The sequence below is a fragment of the Sceloporus undulatus genome, chromosome 2 (genome assembly GCF_019175285.1).
Source record: "Sceloporus undulatus isolate JIND9_A2432 ecotype Alabama chromosome 2, SceUnd_v1.1, whole genome shotgun sequence".
NCBI classification, from domain to species: Eukaryota; Metazoa; Chordata; class Lepidosauria; order Squamata; family Phrynosomatidae; genus Sceloporus; species Sceloporus undulatus.
Window position 1 is genome coordinate 179,697,176 of NC_056523.1, and position 20,958 is coordinate 179,718,133.

The window sequence follows — 20,958 nt, forward strand, 5'->3', positions numbered from 1 at the left end:
GATAGATAGATAGATAGATAGATAGATAGATAGATAGATAGATAGATAGATAGACAGACAGACAGACAGACAGACAGACAGACAGACAGACAGACAGACAGACATAAAACAACTGCTACCCTGAGGTCAAAGATGGAATGCTGAGGAAGATTGAAGTGTTCTGCAACAACTTTTTGTTTAACCCCGTTCCTAATATCTGATTTATGTCCAAATAAACCTTGTTAGTTTTTAAGGTGCCACAAGGCTGATTGCTGTAATATGAATCTCCAAGAATGTGTGTGTTGTGTGCTTCCAAGTCGTTTCCGGCTTATGGCAACTCTAGGTTCTATCACAGGGTTTTCTTGGCAAGTTTCGTCAGAGGGAATTTCTCATTGCCATCCTCTGAGGCTGAGGGAGTGTGACTTGTCCAGGGTCACTCAGTCAGTTTTCATGGCTAAGCGGAGATTTGAACCCTGCTCTCCAGAGTTATAGTTCTGTGCTCAAACCACTGTGCCACACTAGCTCAAATGAATTGCTAGGGCAATGATGTAAAAACCTCTGAAGAGATAAAGTTGATCTTCCCTAATAAGGTGCCGCCCAGGACTACATTTGCCACCATCTCCTTAGCCAGTGTGTTGTTTTGGACCAGTGGGAGCTTTAGTATAACTGTATGAACTTTTTTAATTTTAAGCAGAAGAAAAGAAACACAGAAAAAGCATTGTACACTGAGTTCATTTTTCATGCCTTGGGGAGGGTGGGGGGACTCCTAAACCCTGTTCTTTCTGTGTCTCCTTCTATGCACAGAGCTACTTTTTCTTTTCTTTTCTTTCCCCCTTCTCTAGGAAACCCAGAAGGACAGAAGGCTGAGAAGAATGCCCCTGATGACAAGGTGCCTGACTGCCAGCCCGTTTCCTCCTTTTGGGGTGGGAGTGAGGGTGGCAAGAGGGCATAGTGTGCCATTCTTGAAAAGAGGTGCCAGGAGCACTCAGGCCTGGGTGGAAGCCAGGCACATTGACATGCTGGCGTCCCTTCCTCCTTTCCTAATTCCCAAAAGTGTGAGCAATTGTTCAAGGGTACCTTTTTCTCAGCTGCTGGGATAATTGAAACAGTTGCAGGCTGTGAATTGTGTGGCAAAAATATCAGCATGAATCTAGCAGTTCATATTCACAGAAGAAACTGTGTGTGTCCGGGGGGGGGGGGGGGGGGGGGGGGAAAAAAAAAAAGTAGCCCAAGGGCATGGGGGGAGCAGCGAGTATTAGTGCTGAACTGCCTGGCTTACTTTAGATTTTCATCCCTCCTAAGCCTGAACCTGGCATTAAAAATACCATGGTTCAGCTGGGGTGAATTCTTTTCTCTTTTTTAAAATTTTTGAACACATAACATACATAACATACATTTATAACATACATACATACATACATACATACATAAAATACATAACAATAATTTATTGCTGGGGTGAATTCTGACCATGGGCAATTGGCAGAGTGAAGCAAGAATGTACCTAGTTGTACTCTCTCAGAGGCCAGAGCGGTAGCAGTTGGAAAAGGGATTAAACAAATGAGCACCCAAAATCATGGTTGATGATACTGAATATTATTAGAGATCTCCCAGTAGATCCAGATCTACATATAAACCACCTGAGAACTACCAATAGATCCAAATCCCCCCAGAACTTGGAAGGAAATAATGATGCAGAATGTAAAACATTAATTAATTAATTAATTTTTGTGTGGTAATTATTACAGTCAGCCCTCTGTATCCACAGATTTTTTTTTCATCCATGGATTCAAGCATCCCTGACTTGAAAATATTCAATAAATATATAAATTCCAAACAGCAAACCTTGATTTTATCATTTTATATAAGGGACACCATTTTACTGTTGATTGTACATAATGGGACTTGAACATCCACAGATTTTGGTATCCATGGTGAGGATTCTGGAACCAAACCCCAGCCGATACTAAGGGCCCCCTCAATTTATTAAGTGTGGTCTCTTTCACATTACCAGAGAGAGAGGCCTTTCTAATCCTCGGCCCGCTGACACCTTTGACCAAACTACAAATCTTAGAATTTCATAGGATTGAGGCATGGCAGTTAAAGTGGAATCAAAATGGAATAATTCTTTAATGTGAAAGAGATTTGTATGAGCCACTTTTCTCCTACCAGGCCCCTCACAAAAAAAATCTTTATGAAAATATAATTCAAAAACAGGTTAAAAGCCAGTTAACCCCCCCCCCCCCCAATTTTAAATAACCAATGATGAGACAAAGGAGATTATCACACACCTTTTTCTCCCAAGCTGGGCGCGAGCGATTAAAAATGGATGTTTTTGCACAACCAATCCAGACTTCTCCCGGACTTTGCAAAGAATGGGAAAGTCCTGTTCTTTGTAAAGTCTGGATGAGATACACAATGCCTTTGAGCTGGGCATAAACCAATTTGTCCATTTTTAAGCAGTTTATGCCCATGCCCAGCTTGGGAGAAAAAGGTGTGCGATAATCTCCAAAATAATATAGTTTTGATTCCCTGTCAAACATCCAGCAGGGATTGAGCCAGCCTGACTTCTCTTGGGAGGAAAACCCAAGTCAAGGTGTCACTAAAGAGGATTCTCTTTCTTCTGTCTTCACCACCCTGGTCTACAAAATGATGAGACAGGAACAGGACCTCTATTGAGGATCTCAGGTTTGGGGACAGGCTCGTATGGGAGCAGATGGGTTTTGTTTTTTTTAGATATTCTGGCTACTGTCCAGGATGTACCAAAAAAGCCATGTTCTTTTTTTTTGTATGTTTTATACCAATATATGTTTAATACTAATGAGTTACGTTTTGGGTATAGTTAGTAACATCTACTTGTTTCAAAAATGTTATTTTTTTAAAGGTCATTTAAGGGAATTTTTGGCTATTTGGTGGGAAATTGTCTTACTTTAAAGAGTTAGGGGTATTATTTTCTTGGCTGCTGTGAAGAACCCCGGCGCTTAGTCATACAGTAAATTTTTCCTTTCTTCTGAACAGAATAAGAAGCAGCAGCCTGGGTTCCAACAATCACACTATTTTATTGCATTGTATCGCTTCAAAGCCTTGGAGAAGGATGACCTGGATTTTCAGTGCGTAATGGTGATGATGATGATGGGGACAATGCTGTTGTTGTGGACGAAAATACATCAAATGCTAGTGTCTTTGAAATCTCTATCTTGCAAAGGCAGGACCCAACAGAGAAGTATTTGAGATGGGTTCCTGATATTCTTCATAAAATCATAGAATCATAGAACTGGAAGAGACCACAAGGGCCATCCAGTCCAACCCCCTTCTGACATGCAGGAAATCGCAGTCAAAGCATTCCCAACAGATGACCATCCAGCCTCTGCTTAAAGACCTCTAAGGAAGGAGACTCTACTACACTCCAAGAGAGTGTGTTCCACTGTCGAACAGCCCTTACTGTCAGGAAGTTCCTCCTAATGTTGAGGGGGAATCTCTTTTCCTGTAGGTGGCATCCATTGTTCCATGTTCTAGTCTCTGGAGCAGCAGAAAAAAGCTTGCTCCATTCTCAATATGACATCTCTTCAAATACTTAAACAGGGCTGTCATATCACCTAACTGTCTCTTCTCCAGGATAAACATTCCCAGCTCCCTAAGTCTTTCCTCATATGGCATGGCTTCCAGACCCTTCACCATTTTGGTCACCCTCCTCTGGACACACTCCAGTTTGTCAACATTCTTTTTGAACTGTAGTGCCCAGAGGTGGACACAATATTTCAGGTGAGGCCTGACCAAAGCAGAATAGACTAGCAACATTACTTCCTTTGATCTAGAGACTATACTTCTATTGATGCAGCTTAGAATCACATCACACTGTTAACTCATGTTCAGTTTGTGGTCTACTTGAACTCCCGGATCCCTTTCACATATAGTCTTGTTCAGGCAGGTGTCCCCCATCCTATATCTATGCATTTCATTTTTTCTACCTAAGTGCAGTACCTTACATTTCTCGGTGTTGAAATTTATGGTATTTTGTTAGTTTTGGCCCAGCTTTCTAATCTGTTAAGATCATTTTGAATTTTGATCCTTTTCTCTGGGGTCTTAGCTATTCCTCCTAATTTGGTGTCTTCTTCAAATTTGATGAGTATGCCCCCAATTCTGTCATCCAAGTCATTGATAAAGATGTTGAATAGCGCTGGGCCCAGGACAGAGCCCTGTGGGACCCCACTGGTCACTTCTCTCCAGGATGAAAAGGAGCCATTGTTGAGCACCCTTTGGGTTCGGCCAGTCAACCAATTACAAATCCATGTAACAGTTGCCTTGTCTAGCCCACATTTAGAAACTTATTTGCAAGAATGCCATGGGGAACCCTGTCAACAGCCTTACTGAAATCAAGATATACTATATCCACAGCATTCCCTTCATCTACCAAGCTGGTAATTTTATCAAAGAAAGAGATCAGATTTGTCTGGCATGACTTGTTTCTCTGAAACCCATGTTGACTTTTTGTGATTATGGCATTAGTTTCTAGATGTTCACAGACATTCTGTTTAATGATCTGCTCTAGAATCTTTCCTGATATTGATGTCAGACTACCTGGATGATAATTGTTGGGATCCTCTTTTTTTCCCCTTTTGAAGGTGGGGACAATGTTTGCCCTCCTCCAGTCTGCTGGGACTTCTCTGTTCTCCAGGAGTTCTCAAACATTATTGCCAATGGCTCCAATATTACATTTGCCAGTTCTTTTAATACCCTTGGATATAGTTCATCTGGTCCTGGAGACTTAAATTCATTTAGATTAACAAGGTATTCCTGTACTATCACTTTACTTATTCTGTGCTGAAATTCCCCTATTCTATCCTCTGCTCCATTTTCCCCAGATTGAGCACCCTTTTCCTTTTCTGAGAAGAGTGAGGCAAAGAAGGTGTTGAGTAATTCTGTCTTTTCTCTGTCCCCTGTTTTTTTGCCATTTTCTCTACGTAGTGGCCCTACCATTTCCTTCTTCTTCCTTTTGCTACAGACATACCCCCAAAAGCCCCTTTTATTGTTCTTAACCTCTCTAAGTAAGCCTGAGCTCATTCTTGCTTTTCTGACTTTCCCTTTACATGTGCTCGCTATTTGTTTGAATTCCTCCTAGGTGATTTCCCCCCCCCCCCCCCTTTCCATTTCTTATACATGTCCCATTTAAAACTTAGCTCAGCTAAAAGTTCCTTAGTCATCCATCCATCTTGAGACACCTTCCACTTTTCTTCCTCGTTGGAACAGTTTGAAATTGTGCCTTTTGAGAAACTCCTGTCCTTCATGAACTCACTTTTAGTATTCCTGAGCACAGGATCAATCCCAGTATTTCCCTACGTTTACTGAAATCAGCTCTCCTAAAGTCTGAATGCATGTCTGACTATGCCTGGCTTTTCCTTTCCACTGTATAACAAACTCCAGTAGAACATGGTCACTTCCACCTAAAGATCACACCACGTGCATCCCGTTAACCAAGTCATCCTTGTTGGTTAGGATCAGATCTAAAATGGTTGACCCCATGTTGCCTCTTCCACTTTTTGGACAATGAAATTGTCTCCCAGGCAAGTGAGGAATTTGCTATACCTTAATGTTTTGGCTGAGTTTGATTTCCAGCAAATATCAGGATAGTTGAAATCACCCATCACTACTACATCTCTTGGCCAGCCTGATGTCAAATACAGTAAGGCTAGGCCCTGCAGAGCAACTTTTCCCCAGCCTGGTGTCTTCCCGTTTTGTTGAATTACAACTCCTACCATCCTTGGCATGCATGGCCCTCCCACTAGAGGGGAAATTTGTTTCGGTCATGTCCCAAGTATTTACACTGGGGAGAGAGACTAGAGTGTGTCTAAGACTCCTTAATGCCCATGGGCAGCTCAGAATGCACAGTCACAATGTTGTTTGTAAGCCATCTATTTCACTCTGAGCCTGTTTTCTTTCAGTCCTGGGGACAAAATTGTCATTGTGGACGACTCCAATGAAGAATGGTGGCGGGTAAGAAGGCTGTTTTTGCTTCAGGACTGAGCCTGATAATTTGAAGGAAACCTGTTTTGGTTTGTTGTTGTTGTTATCATGGAACTGGTATCTTGAAATTCTCTGTAAAGCTCAATGGGCTGCAAAGCACTGTCTCCATTGTGGCTTTAGAATGAGGCTGGGAACCTGTGGGCCACAGTCTTAACATGACCCTTTAGGGAACTCTGTCCTGGTTGTGGAGGTCCAATTTGTTCCATCACTTCCAGATGCCTCTCCGACTCCCTGCAAATCAGGAATTGAAGATAAGAGGGAGCCCCTTTTTGTTTTCTCAACAATGCTTTCAGGAGTCAATAAGTTCCCATCTCTTCAGTGAAGTGACAGAGTTTGCTTCTCCTCACTGTGCAAAGAAGATGGGAGGATGAGAAAGTAGCAAAGGCTGTTGCTTTCAGCTGGGATTTTCAAGTGTCAGCAGAAAGTGCTTCCTTCCTTCTTTCCTGCATGGGCAAATAATCTAGGAGACCATTCCACTGTATACCACTTTGAGGATTCTTGGATGGCAAAGTAGGATATAAGTCTCTAAAATAAATAATAAAAACAGGGGATGTTAATGCTTATAAAAATGTGAAAAGGTTTGGGATCCTTAGTCTGCTCCAATAAGTTTTATGGTGTGTTGAGAGGCATCATGAGAGACACCATTTCAATGTGCATTACATTTGCAGAAGAGCCCTTTCTTAAAGATCTCACTGCATATTACCTTCAGGGTGTGCTGTGGAGAGTCAGTGTGGTATAGTGGTTTAAGTGTTTGACTAGGACACTGGGAAACCAGGGTTCAAATTCCCATTCAGCCATAGAAACCCACTGGGTGACTTTGGGCAGGTCAAACTTTCTCATCTGCTGAGGAAGGCAGTAGCAATAGCAAGCACATTTCTATACCGCTTATCAGTGCACTTAAGCACTCCCTAAATAGTTTACAAAGTGTAAGCTAATTGCCTTCAACAAGCTGGGTACTCATTTTAGTGACCTTGGAAGGATGCAAGGCTGAGTGGACCCTGGAGCCCTGCCTGGGATTGAACTCACAACCTTGTGAATGAGTGGCTGCAGTACAGGCAATTAACCACTGCATCACCACTGCAGATGGCAAACTATCTCTGAACAAATCTTGCCAAGAAAACCTCACAGTAGGTTCACCTTAGGGTTGCCATAAGTCAGAAAAGACTTGAAGGCACACAGCAACAAAGAGCAATATGCAATGGAGTTCAGCTGTCATTTATGGTAAATAAATGCACATTGCAACAGAAGCAAAGAGGAAATTTGATAAGAGATTCAGCAGAGGAAAAGAGACAGGCATTAATTTCCTAGGTGGGGAGCATTTGCAGGGAATGGTGGATATAGGGTGCTCAATTCCCATTCTCCCACTCAGTTTATTTCTGATCTCAGTTCCTGGTTGGGCAAAAACATTAATTGATAAGGAGAGATGGGGTGGGGCATAATTGATGGAATGGAAGGGGTTAAATATCTCCCTCCCCTCTCTGCTTCATTTGTCTTCCCTGAAAACATCCTCCCTTTCTCTTGGTCATTATCATTATGAGAGCCAACCACAAGATTGCAAACCCCATATATGCTGCATAACACGTACAGTACTGTAATTTCATACTCAGCCAATAACCCGTTATGAATAAAGCCTGCCCTGTTTTATGTGGTAATAAACTGAATATCTTTGCAAAGTGATTCAAAGAAATCTGCAAAATTAATTTGAATTCTCCCCACCCCCCACCACTGAAAATACTGCTGTTGTAAAGATTCTGTAGCTTTTCTCTTGCAATATTTTTTCAGTGTTGTCCATTAGAACGTAAAGAGTGACTATCCTGAAAATACCATAATGAGAAATCTGGATGGGTGTCCATGTATTATTTTGTTGAGGAATATATTGCATTAGGAAGAGAATGGTTTTCCAAAAGTATAGTTACTATTTTATGTGTTTTTCATATTTGTTAGGACATGTAGAAGAATGTGTGTGTGCATATGTGTGTGTGTGTGTGTGTGTGAGAGAGAGAGAGAGAGATGGGGGAAATGTAGGAGAGAGCTGAAGCATTGTCAATATCTGATCCCCCTCTGGCTGCTTTTCAGGAAATAAATACCGGTATGTTGTTTGTGTTTTGTTGGTGGAGGTGAATCAGCTGGGAATTTTTTGGCAGCTTGACTTCTTTACAACTTACTCTCCTGTGTGGATCTCCTAGGGCAAGAAAGTCGGAGACGTTGGGGACAAAATTGGATATTTCCCACCAAACTTCATTATCCGAGTGCGTGCAGGGGAACGGGTACACAAGGTGATGCGTTCCTTTGTGGGCAACAAAGAGATTGGGCAGATCACACTGAAAAAGGATCAGGTATGTCACTTGGAGATGTGCTATCCAGTCACAACTTCACTACCAGTCCAACACATACACACACCGAGAGAGAGAATGAGAGATTGTGGTTTATGTGGCTTTTAAGTCTTAAATCTGGGTGGTTTTAAGATCCATGTCTTACTGTTTCTTCAGGCTGAAGCTGAAGAACATACCTTGTTGCTGGACTGCAGTTCCTATCACCCAATGGTGGGAATTGCACTCCAACACTGTCTGATGGGCTGCACATCCCCCATCTCTGCTTCATTTTGAATTTGTTTAAAGCTCTGTTTCACACATTGCTCTGATGTCTATGTATAAACTTGCCTCAATGAACAAGAGTTTGTTTTCTCATCTCCTGGGAGAGGGGTGATCTTATAACCCCAAGAAGTACCCCCAGCTGGCTTCTAACCTACCTCACCCATTCTGTTTTTGCCTTGTTTTGCTACAGATTGTGGTTCAGAAAGGTGAGGAGCTGAATGGCTACGTGAAAGTCTACACAGGCCGCAAAGTTGGGCTCTTTCCCATTGACTTCCTGCAAGAGATCTGAGGCCTTTGTGATGGTTTTGTAGCCAGGGCCGAGGAAGGCCAGGTTGTTTCTTTGGAGAGAGATTCCCAGCTGCCAAGAACTCTCTGCAGTAGAGCTGGGTTCTGCAAGTGCCTATGGCCCAGGGCAAGATGTCCCACCAAGCCCTTCATCTCTAAGCAAGGATTCAAGGAAAGGAGTACCTAATTCTGCCATCTGAAGGTCTTTGGAGCTCCCCTTGAAATCTATAGTTGGCTGGCAGATTCCAGAATGGGTTTAGCCATTGTCCCTGGATGACGTAATCATGGTGGTGCCAGGACACAGCCAAAGCTGTACTGCTTCCTGTCTGCAAAGGAAGTGGATAGTGATCGGCCATGTTGACTGCTAGACTTGACAAAATGGCATTTGCTGCTGCTGCTGCTGCTGCCCCTTGCAGGTGGCACCAAGCTTGTGTGTGCATGTGTTTATTCAAGAGACAATTCAAGTGACTGTCCCTTTGCTGGCAGGGGCCAGGTCTGGATTGCTCAGTTTTTGTTATGTTTTGCCAATACACGTTATCTCTCTTGGTTCCCCAATAGCCTACCAACCTTGATGTAAAGCAGCAAGATTTGGGGTGGCCATCCAATAAAATGGTCTAATTGCTTGGGAGGATTTTGAACTGCTCAGCTCCAGTTATGTTGAAGTAATATACCTCTTTCATTATCCTCTTCATTCTGTTTTCTTGCCATTGTGAAATAGATTGTCCTGTTCCATGATTGTCTGGTTTCAGTTGTGCGGGAGACCTGATGTAGAAAACTGTAGTTTTGGCAACATGTCCTTACATACTTTTCTTTGTACATAGCCGTTGTCATTGTGTCATCTGTTGACATGTAATAGAGGAAAGAGTATACTAAGTCACCAATAGCTTGACCGTGGTAAAATGAGACAGCACTCTTTGCTTCTGGACTTTGAGACAGCTCAGGAGGGCTTGGAATCCATGTTGCAAGGAGATTTTTGGATGTTAGGAGGGTGAGGCAACAGAAGGTCCACCAGTGAGATCCTCACATCCTCTCTCTGTGCTTCTGGAGCAATATCTAAAAGTGGCCATTTGTATATCTCTCCTATGCAAAGATATATGAGTGGCATGGGCACCTGGAAATCATGGCTTTCTTGGTGAGGGAGAAGTATGAAAATAAGTTCTGTCCACTCATACTTGTAATATTTGAAGCTATCTCACTAGGAGCCCAACTGTAAACACCATAGGTGATTAGGAGAAATACTATTCTTCTCACTTCCTAGATTATTGGAGGGCAACTGATGGTTGTAGTGGTGATGCTACAGAAGACAGTCTGTGCCAAGATATTGCCAGGGTTCAGAGTTGCTGAGAGGGTTTACTTGGTAGATAGGGTTTCTGTGTGGAGGTGGCACATGGCTCAACATACTGTAACACCCTAACTTGACATAAGCCCTCCCCACCATTTGTGAATGCTTGCAGTGTTATTCCACATGCCCTTATGCACACTTGTTGTATGCAGGGCTTTGCTTTCACCTTTGCCCACGAAGACACTTGTGTTTGTTTTCATGAGGATCCAGTAAGTCTGAAGACCACAGTGCCCATGGCTCATTGGCTATCAGCTAATAACACTCACCAGAGCATGTTTAAGACACTAGAATGCCCCAGATCATGCTTAGCTATCGCCTGATTTCTGTGTACATACATACACACACCACACTTGGTAGTAGTTCTCTTCCCAATGTGGGAAGCTCAGAGGTCAACAAGATAGCAGCAGTTGTCCCCAGTTTCTTCTTGTACACTGTCATCTGAGGAAGTAGAATAGACCAAGTCTACAAAAGCTTATGCTACTACTTCCTTTGCTCAGTTAGCCCCAAAGGTGCTACTAGATCCCTTTGCATATTGATATTCTAGACTAACACAGCTATGTCTCCCAACACTGTCATCCTGTTAGCCTGGTCTTCATAGGTGTCTATGAGCTTCTTCTGCTTCCAAGAATTCAGAGGGTTTTAGAGTTCCCTGGTTATTGCCAGACTGTAAATAAACCAGCCCACTCTTCAGGTCCTTGGATCCATTTCTTCTCAGTCCCCTTTCCATTGTTGTGACCTGTTTTCCTTGCCTATCATGGAAGGTTTAGCTCCAAATACTTTAGGTAAAGGTAGGAGAAGTGTTTTGCTCATGTTGATATGTGCCCACAGGAGGGTGCTGTCATATCCATAAGAGTGTGCTCTGGGGATATGTGGCCTCTTCTGAAGTATTACCTGTTTCAGTGCTACCCCTGCCCAAATTCCATGCCGTGCTCATATAGAGTGCTGGGTAATTTTCTGTTACAGAGTTGGGTGTCCAGTCTAGCTAAGCAAATTTCCCTTGTACTCTGATACAGTCCTTATCCACTCTTAATGCATAAGTGCAGGAATAGGTGAAACATTGCTCATTCTAGGACTTGAACTCATGGCTTGCCTGTTGCTATTCCCATACTCCATTTTTTTTTTACTTCAAGGAAATAAGGAATACTGAGGTAGTATAAACAGGAGCGCTTTGGATGGAGTTGGTTACAAGCTGAGAATAATCAGAACTGTTATCCACTTGTCAGTGAGTGAGAGACAGGCCTGTAGGGTGAAGCAAGAACAACTGCATTCCCAAGGCAAAACTCAAAATATATCCATAAGCATCAAGAGAGAATTATTTAGAGAAAACAGGAGAAATAAAGTCAGGCATGTAAGGGAAGATACACCCAAATCTGCTGAAGTTTTGATGTGAAAGGCTAGAGAACAAAATAGATAGGTTTATATAAGAGAGTCACGTGAACATCTAAACATGTACACAATGTGAACACCCCACTGAACCAAAGTACAGATCAACAATCTGGATGCACTGTGGAATGTTATGTGTGAATAACATTACTAGTCTACAGTGGGCTTTTGGGATCTGCTGGGGTTTGATTCCAGGACCCCTCATGGATACCAAAATCCATGGATGCTCAAGTCCCATGAAATACCATGGCATAGTGAAATGATGCCCCTTATATAAAAAAAAAAGAGTAAAAAGATTTACTTTTGGGATTTAGATTTTTTAAAAATATTATCAAGCCATGGATGATTGAATCCATGGATAAAAAAATACATGGATACACAGGGCCAACTGTACAGATGAAGAATTTGTGTACACATGTACAAAGCTTGTACCTGTGCTGAATGTACCATGTAATATTCATATTTAGCAAGGATATTAATCCCATTTCAGATAGATGGAAGTACTCTTGCAAGTGAGGCCTAGGGAGCCATACACTTAAAATAATGTCTCCACCTGGAGCACTTGGCAGTTGCACTTAGACACATGGGGGAAAGGGTCAGAAGGAGAACAAAGGAGGGCAATTTACTCCTAGGTGTTTGGCCTCTTTAACAGAAGGATTTCCTGTTAGTTTTCATCTCCTGCCCTGCTGTAAACTTATGCAAAGTTTGAGCTGGTTGGTTGTGTCTTGGCTGCTTTTTAACTTTGCCTAAGGAGCTCAGGTCTGAGTCACATGTGGGCAAAGTGGAGGAGAAGTTGGCAAATAGGGTTAATTTGCACTTCTTAAGAGATGTGTGCAGGAAGTGTTTGCATAGTCCTCTGATCAGATGAGATGGCTTGAGCAAAGAAAACATGTGCAAGTAGGGTGTTAGAAATAGCCTTGACTTTACACCTCCAAGTGCCTGTCTACCTTTTCAGTACTGCATCTGTGGGTTGAATGGTGTGATGGGAAAATTGACAGTTAAAATGGAGTTAGGTCGGCTAAGGCAATACATGCTGAGCAGACTTTTTTTTTTTTTTTGCCTCTAATCCAAGTATAACCCAGTGTATGCTGCCTCATACCCGTCTCTTTGAATCTGAAGGTCTGCATTATGGTAATAAGAATGAGCAGGTGATGAGGCACTATTCAGTTTCTTTGGCTGTGAACATATTTGAAAGAATTGCCCAAGGACATATGCCTATAAAAAGCTAAGGATATAATTCAATTGTCTCTGTCTGCTGTTGCCCCACAAAAGTGGGGGATTTGGTATCTGATGCAGAATTTAGCATCTTAAGACTCCCATTTTTGTTTTGTTTTTGAATAAGAACATCTCTAATCCACAAACCAGTGGCGATAAACTTGAAAAAATGTGTAGTCATTTAGTGGAATTTGAAACTGGGATAGGACTGAGCAGGAATACCAGCTGTCATGGCATGGCACGGGTTGTCAGTATGCTTACTTGCTAGGAGCAGAATAAAATAAATGAAAGCAGTACACAAATGCAGAGATCTGTATATTTCATCCAGGTCACAGAATCTATTTTTTCTTTGATGCAGAATTTGGATTGTACAGGCAGTTAAATACACATAATCCTGGGGTAAATACGCAGACAGTGGACCCTTGTTATACGCTGAGGGTTGGTTCCAAGTTCCCCCGTGGATAACAAAATCCGTGGATGCTCAAGTCCCATTGAATATAATGACATAGCAAAATGGTGTCCCTTATAAAAAATGGAAAATCAAGGTTTGATATTTGAAATTTATACTTTTTTGGAACATTTTCGAACTGTGGATGCTTGAATCCGTGTATAAAAAATCTGTGTATAAGAAGGGCTGACTGTAGTCTCACATATACAGGTTGGAGTCCTAGAGCCTTTTAAGTTGTGAGGTTCCACGCAATGTTTGTGAATTTGTCAGAGCTCAGTAATAGCTAATTATAAACAACATGTTACTCATTATTTTTTCAATAAATAACTAAGTTAACAGGTTTTGTAGTGTAATGGTAATCTATTTTAAATGTTATATTTACAGGGTATGTGTGTGTCGCCAGTGGCTTGTAGTATTCTAAAAAATTTTTTAATAAAAAGTAATGAAAAAGGAGTTACTGGAGTTACTATTAAGAAACAGGAAAGGTTTACTGTCTTTCAAGAATTGCATGTAATTACTTTGGGATGGGGGAGCCTTGGAAGTGTAATTGCAATTAATTAATTTTTGTAAAAAAAAGTAACTTCCCAGCCTGGTTTTTAATGAGTAGATGTAGTGAGTGCAGGAAAACTGGGCTGAAGTATGTGGTGGTATGCTAAACCATGGAACTGTACAAACTCTGGAGTCTTTCCCTTTCTCTTTCTCGACTGGATCAGTGTTCAGTGGCAAATGCTGCCTTCTTGTGCCAGCCTCTCTTTGCCCAGTGGGAACGAAGAGCCAGAAGCCATGTCCCTGAGAGGAACATGAAACCAGAGAGATTTACTGGGAACTGGAGCCTCACTGAGTGGCTGTTATGCCCATGAGGGGGAGAGAGACAGGTGCAGCTGAGTTTGTTGATTTCCACCCTTGAAGTCACTGGAAAATTCATGGACTCAGAGACTGGAGGCAAGGGGGACTGAGGGCAAAGGTCTCAGCACTTGAACAGGTGCTGCCTACCTCAAGGATTATTCAGAGGGTGAAAATAATCTCACTAGAATGTGGTTTCAATTTTTGTTGTTCACATGCATTTCGAATGCACCCGAGTAAGTTTTTTTGCGGGGGGCATAACCTGGCATAATCGATCTTGGTTCCCCCCCCCGACTTTTCCTAAAAGATTCACATTGTCAGCTGTGTATAACCGATGCTAATAGACCTGGGATAAACCGGGATAAAACTCTACATGCCTTGAACGTGTTTCGTATACATCCATGCCATCAACTCCATCTTTATGCGCAGTGCAGAGCAACAGAATTTGCAGACATGTGCATAGATGCGGTTCCGATAAAAAAAAAACCAGTGTGAACAACAAAACCGGAATGTGTGAGTGAGATTATTTACATAGTCGGGCTAAAAACAACAACAACAACGTCTAAATAACCCCTCTGTTGCTGCTATGGACGCAGAAGGCTCACCAGCAAGACTTGTCATATGAACATGGACCTCAAGGAGGCACTGTTACCCTTCAGAACTCGCACGCTCTGCCTTGTAAAACAAGAATGTTTCTCTCCTTTCCAGCTCATTGATTTTCCCAACCTCTGGGTCCAACTTTTAAACTTAGTTGCCTTCACTCAGTGTTGGAGCCTCTGTGTGTGTGTGTGTGTGTGTGTGTGTGAGAGAGAGAGAGAGAGAGAGAGAGTTGCCTTCCAACTTATGGTGACCCCATGAATTTTCATAGGGGCAAAGAGTCCTCAGAGGTGGTATTCCTTCCTTTGAAATACAGCCGGCCCTCCACATTTGCGGCTTTGACTTTTGCAGATTTGATTATTTGTGGATTTGATTAATATGTTCTCTCTAGGAATTTCTAGGTCCTCCAGCGCAATTCTTCCTGAGGTTGACTATAGAGTTGCACTAGAGATTCCTAGAGAGGTGTTCTCACAGGGGGGGAAATAGTGGCTTCTTATTTATGGTTTGTCCACATTCATGGGGGTCCTCTGCCCCTAACCCCAGCGAATGTGAAGTGCCCACTGTGTTTCCTACAGCATCTGGATTCATTGGCAGTCTCCCATCCAAGTACTAACCAGGTCTGAATCTGTTTAGCTTCTAAGATCAGATGTAATCTGGTGCCTTTAGGGTATTTAGGTGCACACTGGATGATCCTACATGGAACCCTTTGTATGGATCTCATAGTTTTCCCATCAGAGAGGCAAAGTTATTGGTAGCTTGTGGTCTGCTTAGACCCCAAGACCCTCCTCATACATACCACTATCAAGCCATGTGACATGCATCTGTTTTCTTCCTGCCTAAATGTACAACCTTACGTGTGTGTGTGTGTGTGTGCCTTCAAGCCACCTGCTGACTTATGGAGACGTCATCAATTTCATAAGGTTTTCTTAGTCAAGGAATACTCAGAGGTGGTTGGCCATTTGGTTAATTTTGCCCTAGTTCTCCAGCATATTCTGGAAAATAGGATGAGATTCCAGAGATTCGGTAAGCCACCTTGTTCTGTTACCAAACTATACTTCTGTTTAGTAATTTCCTCCTAATACTGAACCCGAGTCTTCCATCCTGTTGTTCAAATTGCTTTTTGCCCGATCTGCAGTAGGTGTGACAACAGTCCCTTATTTGCTTCCTTTTGATGTTCTCTTTGGAAATATTTCAGTATTGTCACCATAGTACCTTCCTTAATCCTCCCCTCTCCCATAGGGTTCACTATTCCAGCCTTTCATCTTCTAATTTTTATCTCTGCTAACTCATCAGTTGTTTATTTTTGATTTCCCAACAACCCAAGCTGCTGAGGCCCAGAAATGAATGCTGAGCTCCTGATGATTTAAAAGGTTTGTAATACTCATACTGAACCTGCTGACTGTTTCCCACATGCACATTGCTATGGAAAGTCCATTAATGTACACTACACCCTTCAGCTGTCTCCATTTGACAAGGATAGTCCCCCCACTTTTTCAGCTGATTTTAAAATGTCCCATTTTCTTTAGAAAGAAGCTCTGGCCAACAAGTTGGGCACCTCTTACCCTGAACTAGCAGGAGATGTGAGGCTTAGGTGGAAGTGGTCCATGTTGGGGAGCTGCAAAGATGGCAACCATACTGGCACTTCTCATCTTGCCTCAAGTCACAGGAGACCATGTTGGAGGTCATCTATGTCTTGTGGTAGTGAATTCTACAGTCCGACTGTTCCCAAAGCAACAGGAGTTGAGCTGATGGTTTGCATGAAAAGGTTTCCACATTTGGGACCACACCAACTTGCTATTCCACCATCGCCATACTAGTTTAAGAATAAGACCATACTGATTCAGCATCATTTCTTATCCCACTTTCCCCATGATAGCACTTTGGTGATCCCTAGTCAAGTGATCTATTTTCTACACTACCAAACATCACCTTCTTGGAGGAAGAGTGGGAATGAGCGATTGCAGTTGCCAACCAGCTCCCAAAGCCAGCTGCTATATGTGCACAGAGCAGCTAGTTTCGGGAAGCTGTTGGCGGCTGTTGACTGGGGAGAGGGATAGAGAAGCAGACACATGCCTACTCATACTCCATGACTGCCTGAGAAGCAGAACTGCAGGAGAAGGGACCTATCACATGAAAGCAGTAGTAGCATGATGGAGAGCATATTGATGGGTTTTACCGTTCAATGAAAAGGTGCACCAGAATACAAATGGAACACAGCAGCAGGACAGCCATGGTGTCATGTGATAAGTACCAGCCAAAGATGCTTTTATCTTGTTACAATTCCACTTTTTAGCCTTATATGATAAAGTCCTTATTCCCTGACATTCTCCAAGAAGGAACAAACTGTATTGTGGAGAACTTTTGCCACTGAGCATAGATAATAGCTATCTGGATCAATAGTTCAACTCAGTATTCATCCATCCTTGTGTGTATGCTAAGAATTTCTATGTGTATGGTAACAAGATGACAAAGGGCTTTTTGTTTCAGGTTGCAGGCTGGGAATGCTAGTGGCAGGTTGATTTTTGTTCTATGTTGACAAGGTTACCCGAGGCTGCTTGGAAGAATGGAGTTGTCATAAACCTAGGTTTTTCCTGCTTCTTAGTTTTCTATTATTCCATAGTCTACACTAGAAGTTCCCAGATTGGCATCATTTGGCTTTGGCTCCTGTGAAGGAGAGATCACTGAAGACCAAAGGTATACACTGTTTTGTTTATTTGCAAACTTGAAGATGTACTGAGCTTTGCAAGAGTTAGAAACGCCTTCTGCCTCTACCTAGTGTTTTCCCCCTTCTCTCCCCATTTCTTTTTCTTTCTCACTGGTCTTTCTCTCTCTCCATCTCAGTACTAATTGAAGCAGTAATATTTTTTTCTCTTTCACTTTTTAAGAGTTGGTGGCCCTGGGAGGAAAGCAAAATTTGGAGCTGCCTACAGGCCACCAATAGAAATGGGTACCTTGATTTGCCACAGCTTTTAGTTAGAGAAGGTAGGAAGGTCTGTCACCGAGTGTCTAAATATGATACTGTAGTTTACAGATCAGTGAGCCAGCATGGCATAGCGGTTTCAGCATTAAACTATAACTCTGGAAACCAGGGTTCAAATCCCTACTTGGCCATGGAAACCCATTGGGTGGCCTTGAGCAATTCATGCACACTCTGCCTCAGAAAACCTCATGATAGGTTCACCTCAAGGGCACCATAATTTGAAAATGACTTGAAGGTTCACAACAACACCCACAAGGTTTACAGATCATAGAAGCATAGAGTTGGAAGGGCCATCTATTCCAACTCGCTGCCATGAAGGAATACACTACTAAAGCAATCCTGAGAAATGTCCACCCAACCTCTGTTTAAAGATGTCCAAAGAAGGAGAGTTGAGCACTCTCTGAGGCAGTCTATTCTACTGTTGGACAACTAAAAAAAGTTCCTAATGTTTAGGTGGAATCTCCTCTCTTGTAATTTTAAACCATTGGTTTGTGTCCTAGTCTTGGGAGCAGCAGAAAACAAGCTTGCTCCCACATGACATCCCTTCAGATATGTAAAGACGGCTATCATGTCTGCCGTCAGTCTTCTCAGATAGATTTTAATTAATTAAAACATTTTTTAGAAAAGGCCTCTGTCTTGTCTTGGTATCTGTCCAGGTTTCTAAGTCTTGAGGCAACAGTGGAGACAGATATTCACTTTTATTACTGTTGATATACAAGTAGAACACAAAGGCAAGCAGCATCTGTATTCCTGCCAGGCAGCAGATCTGCTAATTTCACATCAAGATATTCAGAAAGAGGCACAGCACACCCCGATAACGCTTTTGGGCTTCACCTAATTCTGTTTCTCTCTTTGCATCTCTTTCATTCTTTCCCCTTTCTGTAAAATGCACACAAACATGTATATTCATTCTTAGCAGCACTATATTTCACAGGGTTTTTTTTTTTAGCAAAGACTATTAGAGGTGCATAGTTGCATTTGCTGAAGCATAGTTACATTCACCTTCAAATCATTTCTGACTTATGGAACCCTAAGCTGACCCTACTACAGGGTTTTCTTGGCAGAATTTGTCCAGTGAGGGGTTGCCATTGCCTTCATCCGAGGCTGATAGATTGTGAGTTGCCCAAGGTCACCCAAAGGGTTTCCATATTGGAGTAAGGATTCAAACCCTGGTCTCTAGAGTCCTATTCCTGCTACACAAAGCTACCTTTCTCTTAACTAGAGGAGAAGGGATGTGCCACCTTTTGAACTATGATAGCATCTCCTATTCAAAACACTCAAGTTAAATGTCCCAGTTATTTCCTCGCTCTCTTAGTTCCTATTCAGGAAACAGCTTTCAGCTATTAGCAACCAATCTTCTTAACAAAGTAAGGTCACTGCAGTAGTATTAATGGGGTGGTGGTGATGGAACAGGCTGATCTGAACCAGGCGTCAGCATTGTAATTGGTGAAGGGGGAAACTGGTAGAGACAGGCAGTAAGTAGAGATGCACAGACTGAAAGTGTTCCCTAGTTTTTTTGCTACATTCATATCAAGAACCTAAAATGAATACCATTTTTTTTTAAAAAAGAAGAAAGGTCCCATCAAAAACGTAGTCCAGCATCCTGTTCACAGAGTGAACAGATATTTGCTTATGGGAAGTACACAAGCAGGGCTTCAGAGTGGTGGCACCCTTCCAGTATAATTGAAGGTCAGAAGTTTCTCCGTGTCACTATGCTGCCTTTGAGTTAGCATAGTATTGCATACGAATAAGGTTGTGTGTGTATGTGTGAGGGAGATGGGAGGTATACCATGCTTGAAAATTTTATCCAGCACAATGCATGGGGAATATGTGGCTCTATCGATGTTGCTGGACTGCACCTTCCATCATCCCTTATTATCATTGCTTCCTTTTCAGTCCTCTTACCAGTGGTAAGATTTTACCACTGCCAAAGATTTATTGTGGCCTTATAGATATTTTAGGACAACAACAGCCACTAGCTCTCATCATTGGCTATGCTGGCTAGGGTTGATATGAGTTGAAATCCAGCACAATTTAAAGGGCCAAATGTTTTCCAACCTCACTCCAGCAATTTCCACAGTCCTTCCTAGAGGCATGATTTACTCACCCGTGGAGATGACAGTCCTGGCTATGATATGTGTCACATTGTCACATCCACATTGCAGCAATTTTCAACCTTTGTTACTCCAGATGTTTGGAACTTCTGCTCCCAGATGTCCCAGCTAATTTGGCCAGTGGGCAGGGATTCTTGAAACTGAAGTCCAAAATACTAGGAGGAACAAAGCTGGAGCACTTAGTATGGTGGGAACCTAGTAGCTTTCACTAGAGAGCCATGTCATGGAGAAGGGATTGGGAGAGAAATACACAGAGACTAAGAACATAATCACACCAGCCTACTGTCCTGCCACAATTACACTAGTTTAAGTATGGAAGTATACTGATTTGGCATAATTTCTTATCACACTTTTCTCCACTAGAATACTTTGGTGATCCATGGTTGCTGATACGTTTTCTGCACTGGCAAACACTGCCTTCAGAAGGAAGAGGGCAGAACAAGTCATCCCAGCTGCCAGACATCTCCCAAGGATGGCTACTGTGTGAATGTGCACAACAGCAACCAGCTTCAGGAAGCCGTTAGTGGTCGTGGTTGGTGTGAGGGGGAAGGAGGGAGGGAGAAGAGCAGAATCACATTATTTGCCTATCTGAAAAATGGAACTGCTGCAGAAGGGACCTATCAGACAAAGGCATTAATGGAATAGCAGTGAGACTGAGAGCCTATTGATGGATTTTGGCCCTCAATGAAAAGGTGAACTACAGTAACTATTGGAATGCAAGGCAGCAGCAGGATGGCCAGGACTGTGTGATACATACTGGCTGAAGACACTTTTATCCTGTAAAAAATCTGCTTTTTAGCCTTGTGTGGTAAAGTCCAAAGATGGATTTCTTGAACCTCATAATAGGAAGCAGATGGAGATACGATATTCTAGCTTTTTGCCACTAGATGGCAACCCAAACCCAAACTTTCTTCCAAAACCCTGGCCAACTGTGCAGAGCTGACTTTGGGCATCTGCTTCTGTAATCCTGGACCCAGGTAGAATTTATGTAGTTTCCATCCAATCGTGCTGCATGTACTTTTGAAAATGCCTGTGTAATTCCTGTTGGAACCAAGCATTATTGTCTTTCCTAGTAGTCATGCTTCTCATGATATGGCCAAAGTATGACAGTCTAGTCACCTTGGCTTCCAGGGAGAGTTGAGGCTCAATTTGCTCTA

General features: G+C 42.4%; 1 protein-coding gene across 5 annotated transcripts in view; it reads left to right on the plus strand.

The window, feature by feature from the left end:
• The window catches only part of STAC3 (SH3 and cysteine rich domain 3), a 41,702-nt gene extending 28,094 nt beyond the window's left edge, over positions 1-13,608 (plus strand). For all 5 annotated transcript variants that reach the window (XM_042454557.1, XM_042454555.1, XM_042454558.1 and 2 more), the window contains 5 exons: positions 822-868; positions 2,998-3,089; positions 5,919-5,970; positions 8,187-8,336; positions 8,785-13,608. In XM_042454557.1, the coding sequence (XP_042310491.1) occupies positions 822-868; positions 2,998-3,089; positions 5,919-5,970; positions 8,187-8,336; positions 8,785-8,883 (440 nt within the window). In that variant the 3' untranslated portion in view covers positions 8,884-13,608. The remainder of the gene's footprint in view (positions 1-821; positions 869-2,997; positions 3,090-5,918; positions 5,971-8,186; positions 8,337-8,784) is intronic.
• Positions 13,609-20,958: the final 7,350 nt, after the last annotated feature.